Source organism: Pagrus pagrus (assembly GCF_965226575.1).
Source record: "Pagrus pagrus genome assembly, chromosome: 24".
Taxonomy (NCBI): Eukaryota; Metazoa; Chordata; class Actinopteri; order Spariformes; family Sparidae; genus Pagrus; species Pagrus pagrus.
This window is the reverse complement of record NC_140206.1, coordinates 16,107,120-16,124,898: the sequence shown is the minus strand read 5'-3', so window position 1 is coordinate 16,124,898 and position 17,779 is coordinate 16,107,120. Positions and strand designations below refer to the sequence as shown.

Genomic DNA, 17,779 nt, shown 5'->3' with positions numbered 1-17,779 from the left:
GCACTTAGTTAGAGTTGACAAAAAATATACATCATGGCTTCTTTCATTCAGTTTTACAACTTCTACAATCTGGAATCAGTTCTTGCAGGGTGAAATTACTTTTTTTATTATTAATTATAGTCCAAAAAGTAGGGAAATTAACTGCAGTTTTTCCATATTAGAAATTAGACCTTATAGCCAAGTATATTGATAGCAGTTCCTCTGTGGATTTGCCATAATTACCATATTTAATATGGTATTTAGGAATTGTTTGGTGCAAATGACCTATTCATTAAACTTTCAAAATCTGTAGTGTGTTTTGGGCTTATTAGGTGCCACAGACCATTTGACTGTGACCATTTGGCTACATAAAATCCGACAACCCAATTGCAAAATAAATGTTGGCAAAGAACGTTTCTGCAAAACAGCTTCCCTTGTAACAGTGCTTATGCTCTGATTGGGTTTAGGCTCGAGAAACCACTTTGGTTAGGGTTCAGAAATCATCATGTTTTTGGCTTAAAATACCTGTTTTGGTCGCCTCAAACATGGTTGGAAATGGCCTGAAAATATCCAGTGGTGTCAGCCTTTCAAATATTGAAACAGCATGGTCCCTAGTCAATAAAATCCAGTGGCTTCATACAAATGCTGGAACGCAGACTTGAACTGTTGCCACAGGCTTGGCAGCCTTGTCACAAGTCAGGTTATAAACATGTACTGTGAACATGATATGACCTGCATTCTTTCTAATTGCCAGCAAGGTGGGCCTCCACAGGTTGCACAAAGAAATCTGATTGTAAACATAGACAATAGAGAGACAATAGAGACAATGATCATTAAACCGTTTTCTAATGAGTTCATGGTCAGTCACTAGTCCTCTTCAAAACAGCGTGATGTTAATTTAGTAAATTATGGTCCCATTTAGAGTAAAATAGACAATAAAGGGTATAATGTAGGGTGTGGTTACCTTGTGATTGATAAAATGGTGCTGCAATGGTGAGCCCTTGGGTGCTTAGTCAGATCCAATTAGTATCATCCAGAAAGTGTTCTAGATTTAGTTTCAATATTTGTAAGGGTGAAACCACTGGATATATTTAATGAGATGTCAGCTGCTCTTTTGTTGTAATGGAACAAATGACCTATTGATCCTTTTCACAACCTTCCTGTTTACTGTCTATTGTGTCTCCTGTGAGCTTGATTTCCTAAAAGCAAAGCTTTTCATACCTCACTCTCTAATACTGAATGTCAGCACTTGCTTAAAAGCACCAGGAAGGACACATTTTTGAAGCAGTTCCCGGGAAAAGTGTCTTATATCTTTCACAACAAATGCAACAAATGTACATTTTGGTAACGTGCCTGCATGTAGTGAAATTAAACGGCTGTATAGGACCACAAACTGAATAATTTTACATTGGAATGACAGGCAGGAATCAGAAACGTTGGATATCAGCTTGTTTTATTTTTTCACCCAGTACATTATAGTTTGAGTTAACAGTCCATGATGCGCCTCATGGAGCTGAACCTGGTCATGTCACCCATCCCCATATCTCTGAGGTTCCTGTACTCTCCTGGCCTGAGGTACAGCATCCTGCCTCTGTAGTTGGGCTGCTCGAACATCAGCCAGTGGCCATCCATCACATTGCAGGACTGACAGTCGGACATGCGGAAACGTTCCATCATATTGTCACAGTCGTCCATCAGCTCGTGCATCTGGCCTCCGAAGTTCTCCCTCTCATAGATCCTCATTCGGAAAGGTCCCCTGTGCTGTGGATGAAGAAACATCAGGAGAATGACTTTAGGCCTCTAAAGGAAAATTTTAATTCAACCCAACCTTTAGATCTACAGCTATAGTTTTAGCTATAGTTATAGTTTTAGCTATAGTTTTAGACTTGTGTAATGGGACTGGTGTGCCATTATCAATTGTGTCATTATCTCAAGAAAACAACCTTTTGTTATTTCAGGATAATAATTTTGCTAACACAAGCAAACAAATATAACATAGTGATTTACTTGTGATCTTGACATAATGGTTACTAAAAAGTAATTGCAACCACAGCTGTTCTCGTCCTGTTGAATTATTAATATTCCTTAGTATTGTTTTCTCATTGATGTTCCTATCACAAAATGGGTTTGCACATACAGTACCACTGAACCAAATTCTGTGCAGAGTTGCTGCAGCATGGGGATGTGAAAAACTGAGATTTGTGAGAAAATAAACTCACTTACTATCTTTTTCAGGAGCTCACAGACTTCCTAAGCGAGTGTAACCTGCTATGGAGTTATCACATTATCTGAATTTGGAACTGAGGTTGCTCAACTATACCCAACCAGCACCAAGTTCCACTTGTTGAGGAAGGCTGTGGGATGAATGCTAGAAAGCGAACAGGGAGGTTAGGGATGAACCTCTTTCCTCAGTTTGCAAATTTGTACTGACAATAAAAATAAAAAGCTGCCTCTAATGTGTGTACAGTCTCAATTTTTGGACTCCCTCTTTAGTAGATTAAAGGTTTGTAAGGTTCTAGAAGGATCATTGATGCACCAGTCTTTCAGTATTGCCTAGAACTGCATCAATGGGAAGGAATTCCTGCCGTGTCTGGGCCTCGATGCAGCTGAGCGCGATAAACTTGTCCACCTACCGTGGGGATCATGCGACTGGACCTGATGCAGTCGCTCATGCTCATTCCCATCAGGCGCTGGTTGTCTGGATACTCGCCCCTCCTCACCAGCATCTGGTGGCCCATGAAGTTGGGCTTCTCGTACACCATGAACAGGCCGCTCTCCACCCTGCAGGAGTTACACCTGCTCAGGTAGGAGGTGAGCTCAGGGCAGTCATTGCCGGTCTCATAGGAGCGACCCTGGAAGTTGCGGTCCTCGTAGAAGATGATCTGCAAAGAACAATGCAAACTCAAAGAAATATCTTACCTAGCCTCCTGGCTTTTTTTTTACTTTTAACATTTTGTCTGTGAATATTTACTATTTTTAGTTTTATTGTGCCTTAAATGATTTGGAAAGTTTCACTTACCCTCCCCATGTTCATGATATTTGTGAGCTTATCTCGGATGTACCGCTTCAACATCGACCCTTTTCCCTTTTTATACATTACACAGCCATAGTACTTCCACATGGATTGTGCTGAAACCTTTGAGTCATCACTCTATATTGTGGCACAGTGCAGCACTGTAGGGTGGCAGACTTTACTGTATGTCAGAATCTGCAATAGTTATTGTGAACTGAATATTGAGGTTTTATGCTTGGTTCCAGACAATTCATTTATTCAATTAATATCTCCTCTGTAGAAATATATGTGGTATGATTATCAGATATGAAGATGTGACTTTATGGTTGAAAGGCATTCAACAAATGGAAAGATGTACTATTCTCCAAAAAACCTTTTCTGGCCTTGTAGCTTTGAAAAGGTAATATTTATTTATTATGTCATTCGAGAAGTGTTTTTCTTCTATTATGAACAGAAAAAAACTACATGCAACATACAATAATAACTACAGAGGTGTACTGTAAAAGGTGAATGCAGGCCCACGTGAAACTCGTGATGAGTCATGATGTTTCACACAATGGTGTGCAAGGTGGTCTGTGGCTCATTCTATATAAAAGTGGAGCTGGGTTTGGCATCATTTGTGGAAAAACTACAACCGTCACCATGGGCAGGGTACAGTTTATCCTATATTTGTATAATGTTGAAAAATCTGGAGCAATAAAAGCAGCAATTAACTATCTGATTACAGATACAGTATGATGCAAACTGTTGTGCAAGAATTCTCAATATGGTTAGAAATGTATTGTTCAACAGTGACAAAAGGTCTTTTCCACCCAAATAATACATCTTCAGAGAGTCATATTCTTGAGTATATCATCTACATTTCCTGTATGTCTTTTGCTACAGATTATATTTTATGAGGAGAGGAACTTCCAGGGTCGCTCCTATGAGTGCAACTCTGACTGCTCCGACATCCAAATGCACCTGAACCGCTGCAACTCCTGCAGGGTGGACAACGGGTGCTTCATGGTGTACGACCGCCCCAACTTCATGGGTAATCAGGTCTTCTTGAGGAGAGGGGAGTACTCCGATTTTCAGCGCATGGGAAGCATGATGGGAATGACCGGCATGGCAATGATGGATAGCATCCGCTCTTGTCGCTTGGTCCCCATGGTAAGGCATTTCAGTAATTGCTTTTCTGGCCTTTTGGTTTGTGTTCTCACACCGAGGATGTCCTGAGTTTGAATTAGCCAGCTAGTTGGTGCCTTTCTGTTCCTGGATTTCATACAGGATTTGATGAACTGATGAACCTTGCCTCCAGAATGGGCTACAGAGAAAGAAGGGTAGTTCAATGGACTAGTTGACTAATATCTTGTCTTTTTACAACAGCATAGAGGACAGTTCAGGATAAAGATCTACGAGAGAGAGAACTTTGGAGGCCAGTCACACGAGCTGATGGACGACTGTGAGTCTCTCCAGGACCGCTATTATATGTCTGACTGCCAGTCCTGCAATGTGATGGACGGTCACTGGCTGATGTTCGAGCAGACCAACTACAGGGGACGGATGATGTATGTGAGGCCAGGAGAGTACAGGAACCTCAGAGAATCGGGGATGAGCAACCTGTCAAGAATCAGCTCCATCAGACGCATCATGGACATGTGCTAAATGTTGTTCATCAGAACTGAACTGTGGTTCAAAAATAAAAATCACTTCTCTGTATTGGTGTTTAGCAGTTTCTTGATATGGAGTAAAATGACTGGCTTTGCAATGTAACAGTGGTGCAAGGGGCAAAACTTTCCCCTCAGGTCAGAGGGTGACACTGACATTTTCATTCCTAAATAACGTCAGAGATTGATTTTTCTTATCAGTTTGTGATAACAGCTGAGTCATTCTTCTACACTATATATCCTTACCTTTACTCTATTTATTGCTATGTAGTATTATGTATATATCATGTAAATCTCAAATGTCATCATCACATCTCAATTCTGAAGCTTTAGTGGTTCCCAAGAAATGTTTCCCTTAATTATTGCAACCACTTATTTCAGTATAATGTAGTTGAGATGAACACAAGAATGACATTTTCAGGCTTGGTGTCTTTCCGACCAAGAACCCCTTCCAAAATATATTGTATAACATTCTGTTGCATAATACCCTGGGCCTATATTAATGTGTGGGGCGGCCTGTAGTGCCATGAATAAAAAGATAAAGTCAGCAGCAGCTGCAGCATGGCTAATGTTAGGCGCTTTAGCATCACCCTCTGCGGTGGTGGAGGGTGTGTCAGAGTCGCTTGCTTGACAAGTTACAAAACCATCCATTGTGTATTGCAAACATGTCTGTACACTTGGGATCATATTACACATAACTGGCCAATATGTTTCAATAAAATGTAGTTAGCTAACTCGTACTTGAGTATAGGTGCCTCACAGTGATTTAGCACCCTTAGCTTAGCTTGCTTACACAATTTGCCAAGGAATCATGGATAGACTATCATGACTGACGTGTTAATTTTTTTAGCTTTAACAAATTTGTCTTTACTAATTACATACTGTATTCATGTTAATATGTATTGTCAGACACATTTAAATTAATAAATGAATGCAGTATGTATACAATTACACAGTATGTAAAAATATATATTATTGGGGGCTATCTTGAGTATTTTGGCATTTTTTAAAATGTATTTCAACTATGGCATTTCTAAAAAGAAGATGTTCCAAAGAACATTTTGATGGCATTGAGTGAATATCATAAAATGCACACCAGGGTTTTGTTACGATCTCCAGTACCGATACTTAAAGCTAGTGTAGGTGGGTGGCACTTGAGGAACCGCTGAGACTTACTATCAAAGGAGCTAAAAGCTAAATGGAAGGTCAAAAGATTGTATCCCTTCAACTGTCATGTCTGTCATGTATGTCTTAAATGTTGTTAAATTGATAAATGAAAAATAAAGTGATATAAAAAAAGATTTTATCCCTTCAAACAACAATCTGCATGTTACTTTATAAGATTTCTTATGTAAAAAAGGCTAACACTGTCCGAAGTAAAAAGATTTCATCCTCTGAGGGGCATAAATGTGATCAAAAAATGTCATAGCTAACTGACAAATTGCATTTTTGGATGGATGTTGACAGAGGACAAGCAGGACAGAAAGTACTGAGATTCTTCTTTTGGGCACCACAACACATTGTTTTGTGAATCCTGTGGCAAAAATGTTTTGTTTTGCAGACACAGACCATCAATACTTCTCTTTTTGTACAAAATCTTTCGGAGAGACTATAAATTAGGTGTTAATTAGGATGATGGAGCAAACATTTCTCCTGGTGACGTTCGCTGTTTTAACTTTTGTGTCAAAACCATGTAAACGTTTTGGTTTGTGACATAATTAAGTGAGTTAATAAGTAATGCTATCATGCAAACAGTATGGAAAAGTGATATAGTCAGTGAATTGAAGTAATAACATCTGTTACACAGAAATATCGAAGTTAGCTAGCATTAGCCTTCATAAGCTGCTGTCCATACCAGGCTATGTAAGTCTGTAGCAGCACACTCCTGACTGTATTCAACTGAGCAAAGCTATATATATATATATATATATATATATATATATATATATTTTATTTCTTATTAAGTCAACAATTAATTTGTTCATTCATTCCACATTTTAAATATTTTTAGCTTTAAATCAAAGCATTTAATATAATCTTGCATCTGTTTAAATATAAATCTGTTATACACTCTCTATACATAAACGTGACCTAAAAGTGCTGCAATAACTGGAGTTTGCTTTGTGTCCGTGAAGTCTGCACCCTTGCAGTTTAATCCAAGTGTGTTCATACCTTTGATGTATAATACAGTAGGGGCTAAAATGCTGATGTGCTGACTCAGTTATTTTATACAATCGAGGGGCAGATTCTTTTGATGTCACATGATGCATAAAAGGCAGCACGCCAGTGAGAAGAACAACAGAAATCAAATAGCGTGATCATGAGCGGAAAGGTAATGAAGGGCACAGATCACTGCACCAGCCAATTCAGGAGACAGAAACTAACTGATGCATATACTGCCTCAAGCTTAAAGCTGCTGTAAGTGTTATTTTCTTAATAAAATAACTATTAAATAGCTCTGTATTCCAACAGTAATCACTGTTATAGAGTGTTTGGTTAGTAACCCATGTCTCTCCTCCCCCTGCTCATGCAGTAAAAGAGAAAAGACATTTTCTAGTATCCCTGCCCACTTAATCCAATCAGGACAGAGAACTCCATAAAGAGACGGTCCTGTCTGCACGTGGAATACGCAGAAGGAAGATCCTCCTGCTCTGGTACCTACACTGGTAATGGCGGGGAAAGCTACCAATTCCAGCGCTCCCAGTGACGGCTTATACTACCAAACAGACCAAGTGATGAAAAACACTTGAAGAAAAGAAAGAGGCAAAGAGAGCTGCCTCGAAAAAAAGAATGGAGACGTGCAAGTGTGGTGATGTAGAGATGAGGAGTCCGTAAAACAGACAGGAAGTTAGCTGAAATGACGACAACGCTTACAGCAGCTTTAATTAATTGTATACTTAATATGTTTCCAAATACTGTAGCCCATAGGTTCTGTCATGCAACATAGTGTCATTTGTAAAGAGATGTCGCAGAACTCTCTTGAACGTTTTAGCGCTGGATCTCTTGGAATGTTGAACCCAAACACAATTTGTGTCTTTCTCTCTAGATCATCTTCTTCGAGGGGAGGAACTTCCAGGGCAGCTCGTACGAGTGCGTCAGTGACTGCTCTGAAATCGCCTCTCACCTGAGCCAATGCAGCTCCTGCAGGGTGGAGAGCGGGACGTTCATGGTCTACGACCGTCCCAACTACATGGGCCAGCAGTACCTCCTCACCGCGGGAGAGTACCCCGAGTATCAGAATACCATCGGCTTCAATGACTGCATCCAGTCCTGCCGCTTTGTCCCTGTGGTAAATATATGCATGATATCACCAAACGAGGAAAGACAAAGGCAGCCAGTAATTGGGGGGTAGGTGGTGGTGGTGTGGGGGGCGTCTTCTGAGCTTTCAGTTTTGAAATCTGAACCCCAGCATCCAAACTTTTTTTTGACTTGCGGTTGTTGCTTGTTAGCTAGCAACAAAGAGTTTCAATGCAAAAGCAATCGTTGCATTTTTATTCATATGTTTTTGATCAGGACAGCTTTTGAAACGTGGTGGAAACAGATTAAGACATCAAGACACAGATACAGATTAAACTAATATTCAGCTTTGATGTAGCAAACAAGCACATTCCTCAATAGAGTTAACCTACAGTTGCATCCTATTTCCGAGCAGAACATTCATTTTCCTTTTGGTAGGCTAGTTGCCTTAACACACTGCAAGTACAACTCTGAACAGCACCATGACTCTTGTTAGATTCATGTATCTTATATATGTATTTTTCATTTCATTTTAAACAGCACAAGGGACCCTTTAAGATGAGGATCTACGAGAGACCCGACTTCGAAGGGCAGATGCATGAGCTGACTGATGACTGCAACTCCATTCAAGATCAATATAACATGTCTGACATGCAGTCCTGCAATGTGATGGAAGGCTACTGGTTGATGTTTGAGCTGCCCAACTTCGCGGGCAAGATGTTTTATTTGAGACCAGGAAAGTACAGGAACCTCAGAGAGATGAGCAGCGATGATATGAAGTTCAATTCAATCAGACGCATCACAGAAACTGACTAACAACTGACATTTAGCTGATAAGTTTTGCAGATGCTTCGTTTAATCAATATTAACAAGTTGTCAAAGTGAGGGGCAAAAGAAGGAGCCTTGTTTTTATCCTGAAATTGTGATTTGTGCATTGTTTGCATGTAGTTCCAGGTGTACTGTGCAATCCAGCCACACTGAATTTACCTCTTTAACTGTGTGATTCGCACAATAAAATGATTTGCTGCATATTTGTGTGAATTTTTCAGAACACAATTTTGATAACTGACTGTTTTATCCAATTAGTGGTATTTCATTTCATTTCATAAATTCCCATACGACGGGGTCCAAATGCCTGAATCGACTAAAACGAAATGCTCAAAATGAGACTGTTTTCCTCAAATGTGGCTAAAATACAAATGGAAGTGCAAACCATTCATAGAAAATTTACAGTAATCCAAATGTAAATGTATATGTCAAATATGACCACATAGGACTACAGATGACTTTCAGTTAGAGGGAGCACTAAAATCATAGCCTAAAATAGCCGTATATGCAGTCTTTGTTAACGAAGAATGTGATAAGTTATAGTAGTAGTACTCAACACCCACTTTACCCTACTGCATTCAGGGCAGAGGTATAGAGCACTGAGGTGCAGAAGGGCTCACTTATTTAGGGCCCTAAATAAGAAATAAGATCCCTTAGGATAACAAAGTCTAAGTCTAGGAGGATATTAGTGCAAGGCTACAAATCCAGCTAGACAACAAAATGCCAGTGCTCACAGTATTTCCTATGTTTTTGTTTATGCATCAATTTCTATGAGATGAGCAATGAAACACTTAACTTCTGATGAACAGGTGGAACCTTGCATGGTAGCCTTCGCCACCAGTGTATGAATGTGTGTGACTGGGTGAATGCTGACTTATGTTTTAAAGCACATTGAGTGGTCGCTAAAACTAAACAGATGCTATATAACTAAGTATAAGTAATAATGGGGAATATTATAGCATTATAAGAGCATATGACAAAATGAACAGCAACCAGTCTGTGGCTTATACACCTTGGCCACCCATGTTATATAAATTGTTTTTGTAAGAATGACATTTTTACCTAATTGCATACTATATTTATGAGAGATGTGTATTGGAAATAAAGACAATTTAACTAAATGTAAAAAAGCAATAATCATTATAAACCTTAGCAAGTTCTACTTCAAATTGATTATAGAGCATATAGTTAAACACACTGTGCAGTATATATGTATGGGTAAATGTGTGCACGCATGTAAATGAGGCAACAGTACGTTCATGTGATGGCACCAGTGATTCTCAGATGTGCCAGACGTGGAACAAAGATTTCACTTATGAGTATGAGTGCACCTACAGTAGTTATCTCTATACACAGTGTTCACCAACTGTTAAAACTTGCTGTCGCTGCTCTTAATTGGGCGGCTCTATTGTATAAAATCCATCCCGTGCTGTGAAAAAAACATTCTAGAACTTAGTCTACAGAGAGTATCACTGCATAGGCCAATTCAAGGCAAACAAAAGTGAAACTGAAAAAAGAACCAGTGACCACGCACAACAAGTTGTTTGCTGACACGAAGAAAAAAAAGTCTCTCAATTGCAAATCATATAAAAGCTACTGCTGCGCACAGAGGCAAGGCAGTGGTTGTGTTCACAGTTTTTCTGAAAGGAGCATCACCCCAGCATTTACAATGTTGAATTCAAAATGTTGTACTGCAGTTCTGTAAAATGTTGCTTTTCAACTCGCTACAGTAGTACAGTATGAACGGTACCAAAAATAATCGCATTGACCAGAAATATATGATTTTACATGTATAATATTGTGTTCTATTGTACACACACGAAGATGTACGTAAAATGAAGATGAAAAAATAAACTTTAAATTTAAAAATATGAGCTTTGCCATATTCTTTTTTTTTTCAGTTTTCTTAATTCCATATAAAAGCTTTCCATTTGAATCAGAATGTATGCTTGGAGATTTACTGATGTTATGTTATGTTATGTGTTCCACTGTCAGCCAGAGCAAATTCAAAAGCAGGCCTCTGCTCAAAGAAAAACAGCTGATTTGGTTCATTGACCACACAAAATATTGTTCTGTGAAAAAGTGCTGACGAGTCTGGTCATTGTTCTGCTTTACAATGACACAGGTCATCCATGGGTTATAAAGGCAGCGTGGAACCCACAGCTGCTGCTAGAGTGACGAAGGTTAGCCAACACAATGGGGAAGGTAAGGCGATTTATTTTAATGCGTGTCTTCTGTGCTTCTGCGTACCTACGTGGATTACTGAGCCGAAACCGCTGAACTGGACGCCTTTTTATCATTTGGTATAGTGTGCATATATCTCTTAATCTCTTATCTCACAATTATCTACATTTTTGAAAATCCCTTGATTGATCTTTCCAGATCATATTCTACGAGGACAGGAACTTCCAGGGTCGCTCCTATGAGTGCAGCAGTGAATGTTCTGACCTGCATTCCCACTTTAGCCGCTGCAACTCCATTAGAGTGGACAATGGTGATTGGATGGTCTATGAGAGACCCAATTTCATGGGCTACCAGTACTTCCTGAGGAGGGGTGATTATCCAGACTATCAGCGTTGGATGGGATTCAACGACTGTGTGCGGTCCTGCCGTATGATCCCTGGGGTAAGCCCTAGTTGGGTGGTTTATGCAAGCTTCACCGTGCAATATGTGTTTCTTTTGATACTTCTTAACTTCTCTAGACGCTAATGAATCACCTTGTCTTTTCTGCAGCACCAAGGCGCTCACAAAATGATGATCTACGAACGCCCAGAGTTTGGAGGCCAGATGATGGAGCTCACTGACGACTGCCCCTCCCTGTACGAACGCTTCCATTCCAATGATATCAACTCCTGCAACGTGAAGGACGGTCACTGGATCTTTTACGAGCATCCTCATTACAGGGGACGTCAGTACCTGATGCGCCCAGGTGAATACAGGAGGTTTAATGAGTGGGGAAGCATGAGTCCTAGGGTGGGATCCATCAGACGTGTCACTATGTGAAAAAGCACTGCCAATAAATCTATCCAATAAACATTGTTATTTCAACTGCTTCTTTTGTTTTCTTGAGAATATTAAGTGGATCAGTGGAAATGAAGTCTCATTGCTTGTGTTTTTAGAGAGCAAGCAGTACACAATGGTCCGAGTCATTCCATTCCATCCCAATGATAGAAAATAACATTTTCTAGACCATTGTGATAAGCTGCACTATTATTTTTTGAATGGATCAAATGTTACAGGAAAGGGACTAGAACACATGCTGAAAAGCAAACAAATCCATGATGGAAACTTTATATCTTTTGGATACAGAGACACACATGTGCACAGTGTTAGCCAGCATGTTTATTGGGAACAGAGAAAGACAGAAGGTTGGAAAAACTTCTAGTTGAAGTCAGTGATTCGCCTGAGCGAGCCAATCCTTGGACTGGCGCCACCCCAGTCGCTGTACCTGCGGTATTCGCCGGGTCTCAGGTAGTAGGTTCTTCCCTTGTAGTTGGGCTGGTCGTACAGCAGCCAGTGGCCGTCAACCACATTGCACGAGTTAATGTCAGACATACGGTAACGGTCCTGGACGTTGGGGCAATCCTCGCTCACCTCATGCATTTGACCGCTCATGTCTGGACGTTCATACAGTTTTATTTTGTAAGAACCACGGTGCTGCAGGAAGAGGAACATTTACAAGTCAGACAGTTTGCTTGTTTAACACAAGCACACAATTGTTTGCGAAAGTAGTCTTAACCATAATTTCATCCTCAACCTAAAGATTCTTTTGAGCTGCATGTATACCAGAGCACCAGATGGGTGTTAAACCAATAGTCCCTGAGCCATCCTGTTGTGCTTAATGTAAACTTATCTTCTACCGCAGCGCAGAGGGATGTTTTTGCTTTGGGGAATTTCCATCCAACATGAGCTGTTGAAGGTTTATAGTTCAAAGAGTCCTTAAAACTAGTCAGACAAATTTGAGTTACTTGTCAATGCCTTACATTAAATAATTTTCTGTTTGTTTAGCCTAGGCAAAGCAATTTCAAATAAATAGAGGGACTTTTTTTATTATTATCAGTTAGTTTTCAATTTCATTTAGTGTCTTAATTTGTGTCTGAACTAATAGAAATTGTACTACTGATACATGGACATTCAGCATGTTTATGTGAACCTACTGAAGTATGTATTTGCATCTATTTCTTCTATTTGTTCATTGTTTTTAGATATTCTTGCAGACTCTTTCTCTTGCTTAGCATTAAAACACAGGTAGAAGTAGGATCAAAGATTTCAATTTCACTCCTTGATTTTTATTTATTCAGTTTGAATGCAATTATTAAATGGTTTATTTTGGCTTATTTCCCTGACCTAAAGCAAGTGTCTTTTTGATCAGTAATTTCATCCTAATTAATTGCCTTGATCCCTCTTTCCTACCATCCTAGGCTTACCATGGGAATCATGCGGCAGGAGCGGATGCAGTCATTGATGCCAATCATGCGCTGGTTGTCAGAGTACTCCCCCCTGCGGAGGAAGTACTGGTGGCCCAGGTAGTGGGGTCTCTCATACACCATGAAGCAGCCGCTCTCCACTCGGATGGAGTTGCAGCGGTTGAAGTAGGGGTGAAGGTCAGCACAGTCGCTCATGCACTCATGGTGCCGACCCTGAAAATTTCTGTCCTCGTAGAATATGATCTGCAAATGTTTGTTAAAGCACTTATTAACTCCCACTATGTAAAAAAACATATTGACACTTATGTTTTCATTTAGTATTTTTGAGCAACAACACATTAAAAGCTTACCTTTCCCATTGTTATATTAGTGGGGGCCAGACTGCGAGTCAATAGACGCTCTCTGTGCCGCTGTCCTTTTATATTAAGTAGCTCTGTGATGGCACAGCACAAAGCATTGTCATCCAAATAGGTTTTATAAACACAAATCTGTTTATGTATAGCGACGCACCAATGTGATGAGTTATTGTTGTCCAGTTTTTACATGTTCATCACTATTGATCAAAACACCACAGTGTTTCTGTGACCCAGGGGTCACTGCTCACAATATTAGCAAAACAACAGGCATTTTTCATGTCCTTTTCAGGACCGTCCCACCATTTATGAGTATATTAACCGTTCCCAAAAACTGAGCTGCATATTATTATCATGTCTAATTCTTTCAAATGAAACACCCCCACAAAATTATAAAATTAATTTAAAAAACGAATTAAGAGAAGTTGTTTATGATCCTCATTTGGCGACCCCTGGTGGCCAGAGAGTCCAAAGCAGTTACATTAATATACTATATACCTCAAACTGGCTGGGCTCTGTGTTTTGGTACATTTTATGAATATTTTCTACAATGAACTGATACAGTGTGTCTGGTCTTTGTTACATGACGAAGAAATCAACCTTGTCATTGTTGTCCAGACTGAAATGTCTCGTCAGTGTCAAAAGTGTTTAATTTAGTAGCCATTCATGTTTCCTTTGGAATAACTTGTAATAACTTCAGTGGTGCTGCGACTTATCATCTTACGCCATCGTCAGGTCAGACGTTCAATCTGTCCTATTGGCTTTATGACCAAATCCTTTCAAAACTAATTACATTCCCATCGGCCTCAGCTGACACAATTAAGAGCCATTTTAATTTTGCGACACACTTCTTTGATAGGCTTTTAAATGAAAAAAACATATAGAGGGAGTTAACAGAGTATAGCCTCTATTTGCTGATCTGTCAGCTGATATTTTTGTCAGAACCATAGAAATCCATATCTAAAAGTGTAAATTATTTATGGTGCACATATGAACTTAGTTCTAACTTAGTCCTAATGTAGTTCTGATAAAACCACTGTAATAAGTGTGCAATCAGAATGCTATTGCAGAATGCACATATGCTATTCATAATGTTTTTTTTTTTGCTTATCTTTAATCTTGGATTGAAACCAAATCAAAACATGAATGTGCCCTTTTTTTGTTCGGTCTATCTGTTTTGAGTGGACATTTTTCTTGACCGTATCAGTTATGATGATACAACATACAAATGTCCAGAGATCTTAATAAATGTTAATTACAGACAGTGAGGTTACATTAAAGTGGTGCAGAAGGGACGTGTTTTCAGGGGCCCCAGAATCCACTGATGATGTGACAAGAATTTGAGGGGTTTTGTACAAAATCAGCATCTGTGATGATGGCCCATGTATATAGAAAGGGCTTTAGAAATAATGTTGTGCATTACAATCCAACATTACACACATCTCAGAAGTCATTTTTTTTCCTTAACACTACCAAACTCCTAAATACAGAATTAAAGTCACTGTAAACAGTATAAAGCTCATTATGCACAGACAGCTGACACAGAGACACACAGCTCTTTTATAAACCTCAATCCAAGGTCATGAGATTCGATCTTTTGTCATTCTAATGAGCAGGCATTTGGTGCTTTTGCCACTCTGCCAAGGTCTTGATCCCATTCATACACATAAAAACCCTGATTCATCAATGCCCATGCCCCATGGCCTAGCCTTGCACATGATCGTCCCCCCATTCTCAGTATACCATAGGATGCGCACATGAAAACATGTTGCAGTAATGTTTAATGTTTCTAGTGCTTCAGATCATTCCCTCATTTGACCTCTCAGAGATAAGGGGTACACTTTAGCCAATGTGTGAACAAATACATTTGCATCGCGTCACACCCTGATTGGCTGGGAGGGGAACGCCCCAAGCTGCTTCCACTCATTAATTAGGAGTCAGTCTCCACAGCCTGCGCACAGGTGATCTGAATCTGCTGCAACCAGTCAAGAGGGATTTTGAAATTCAGCCCAATGGAAGCACCCATGACAGATTGCAGAGGTACTCCATATAGATCTACAGCGTACAACATATAATGTAGAACCACTATTTATTATTATTATTATATTACTATTATTATTATATTTTTGTTGTTATGTGTGTATTGTGTTTGCTGTTGAAGGACAGTACCTGAATGCTGCACTCTTCATTTGTTCAAGCCGAGTTGCCCGGACTGCTCTCTTTGTTTCTCTCTCTCTTTCTCTCTCCCTCCCCCTTTCGTTCTTCCTTCCTTCCTTCCTTCCAAGGCAGAACATGAAGGGTGATGCCCCTCCAGCCTGTGGCCCTCCAGGGGACTGCCTATATGGCCTATGTGAAGAGCTGGCCCTGTGTGGGAACCAGGATGATGCTAACTTCTGGGTTAGCCTCCAAAAGAATGTCATTCCTGAAGCACTGTGGTGACCTCACAGAGTATAGATACACCCTGAAGTACACTCCTACTTAAATAATGGAGGTTAATGGCTGCATGAATTTCAATAAGGCCAAAAAAAAGTGTTAGATCTGTCTTCAGTGACTATTGGATTTTCTTTGACATCAAACACTATGTCTGTAATTTGCATTACATAAAGCATCGCACTGCAGAAAAGCTCATAAGTCAGGGTCATGCCACTTCTTTTTATAAACTGTCTCGGCCTCAAATCAGGCCTTAAAGTCATTTGGGATCAAACCAGAGAACTCCCAATTGTAGCTGTAATTATTTATTAGTTTCTGCTCCAGGTGACATTTTAAATAAAACATGGCTCACGGGGGAGAATGACAAAGACTGAGGGGATGACAAGTCCAGTTATTCATTTCGGATGAGGGATCATGAATTATTTGAAAGGAAGATAACACTAATTTTGCATTAGATTCACAGCCCAGTGCACCTGCACATTTTCACCCCCAACACACACACATACACACTGCCCCTCCTGACACCCTGTTGTTTGTGTATATGAATGTAGGTCAGAAATGTGTCTATATGTGTTTGACTGTCTCTCATGTTTACTGTATGTGGCAGCAATGGACACACAGTGCGCTATGGGGGTCTCCTGACACATCTATAAATATGAATTTGCACACACACACACACACACAATCCAGCGGAAGGTCAGTTTAATATTTAATTTGACTGATGGACGGCGTCTGCTGCTCTGTGAGCCAAATAGCATTACAACACACTAAGTGACTTAACTCTAATTAGAGCAAAGAATCACACTGACGCTGCTCTGTGATATAGACTAGCTCACCTTTTACCATCACAAATAGCAAATAGCTCATTTTCACTTGCCTACTCTTGCCTACAATTTGTCTTTTTAATCAAATCCTGCTATTGCTGCTTTATTTATTTCCCGGTACCAGCAACATTTTTTGTACATTATTTAGCAGTGATGGAACACAGAAGTAAAAACCCACAGCAGTGTCATCAGTGATCCTGTCTACCCTGTGTGTTTGAATGTGTGTGTTTATGTGTGTAATTTATGAATGATGAGAAAGTTAACAGCTTCTGCTTTGGTAACATGCTTTAGCCCTTTGAATGCATTTTGTTTCTTTGTTTCCTGCTTGATTTACCTCTTTCTTTCTTTCTTTCTTTCTTTCTGTGTCTGTCTGCCCCTCTTTCCGACTGACCTACTGACTGACTGACTGACTGACTGACTGAAAAACACAAGGTGCTGAAGTGTTTTCTTCCATTTAACCCGTTAAGCCCGAGCAGAGCCCAATTGGGCTTGAGCACCTATGGCAACATATAAGTGAAATATATAATTTGGTAACTGAGAATTGAGAGATGGTGCTAAAATGTGTCACAATTGCACATTTGAAGATTCTGCCTGAGTACTCTGTACTGAAACCTCTCTAGTTTTATTCTGATTCACTTTATTAGCATAAAAGTTGACAGAGGTGATGTTCAGATGTTTTGCTGTGGTTTGCTAGAGATTCAGATGCATCATTCCTCGGGGAGATTCATTCTAAAATTATAATTTCTTAAAAAAAAATTACATTTATGCTGTGTGACCCAGTGACATATATTTCCTTATACTTACACATCTGAACAAATATCTCAAGTGTTCCCTTTATTATGATACCTTGATTCTTCAAATAGACCTTGTAGTTGCAGAGATACACTCTGTTAATTAACCCAGAGACACAAAATAGAGGCTAGTTCTTAATTGATTAAACTTGCTGTAGTAAATACAACACAACCACATACTCTCCATCTGGATGAAACCATCTTCGATTGCTATTTTGCAACATGAACTTTTGAAACCCACCGACCTA

General features: G+C 39.6%; 3 protein-coding genes across 4 annotated transcripts; 2 read left to right on the top strand and 1 right to left on the bottom strand.

The window, feature by feature from the left end:
• Positions 1–1,464: 1,464 nt before the first annotated feature.
• LOC311253534 (gamma-crystallin M3-like) lies at positions 1,465–15,695 on the bottom strand (the record flags this gene model as incomplete). Of its 2 annotated transcripts, XM_084347569.1 has the most annotated exons (5): positions 1,465–1,740; positions 2,613–2,861; positions 13,134–13,376; positions 13,484–13,566; positions 15,656–15,695. In XM_084347569.1, the coding sequence occupies 4 exons, from the start codon at positions 13,490–13,492 to the stop codon at positions 1,465–1,467; spliced, it is 777 nt and encodes a 258-aa protein (XP_084203695.1). The 2 variants fall into 2 exon arrangements, with proteins under 2 accessions (XP_084203695.1, XP_084203696.1); XM_084347570.1 differs by lacking the exons at positions 13,134–13,376; positions 13,484–13,566; positions 15,656–15,695 and adding an exon at positions 2,999–3,076.
• LOC311252938 (uncharacterized protein) lies at positions 3,635–8,694 on the top strand (the record flags this gene model as incomplete). The annotated part of the gene is made up of 6 exons (XM_084346602.1): positions 3,635–3,643; positions 3,878–4,144; positions 4,361–4,632; positions 6,955–6,973; positions 7,688–7,930; positions 8,419–8,694. The coding sequence occupies 6 exons, from the start codon at positions 3,635–3,637 to the stop codon at positions 8,692–8,694; spliced, it is 1,086 nt and encodes a 361-aa protein (XP_084202728.1).
• Positions 10,839–11,754, top strand: LOC311253535 (gamma-crystallin S-1-like; the record flags this gene model as incomplete). The annotated part of the gene is given in 4 exon segments (XM_084347571.1): positions 10,839–10,882; positions 10,884–10,911; positions 11,089–11,331; positions 11,440–11,754. Coding segments are annotated over 4 exon segments (585 nt in total). The 3' UTR covers positions 11,710–11,754.
• Positions 15,696–17,779: the final 2,084 nt, after the last annotated feature.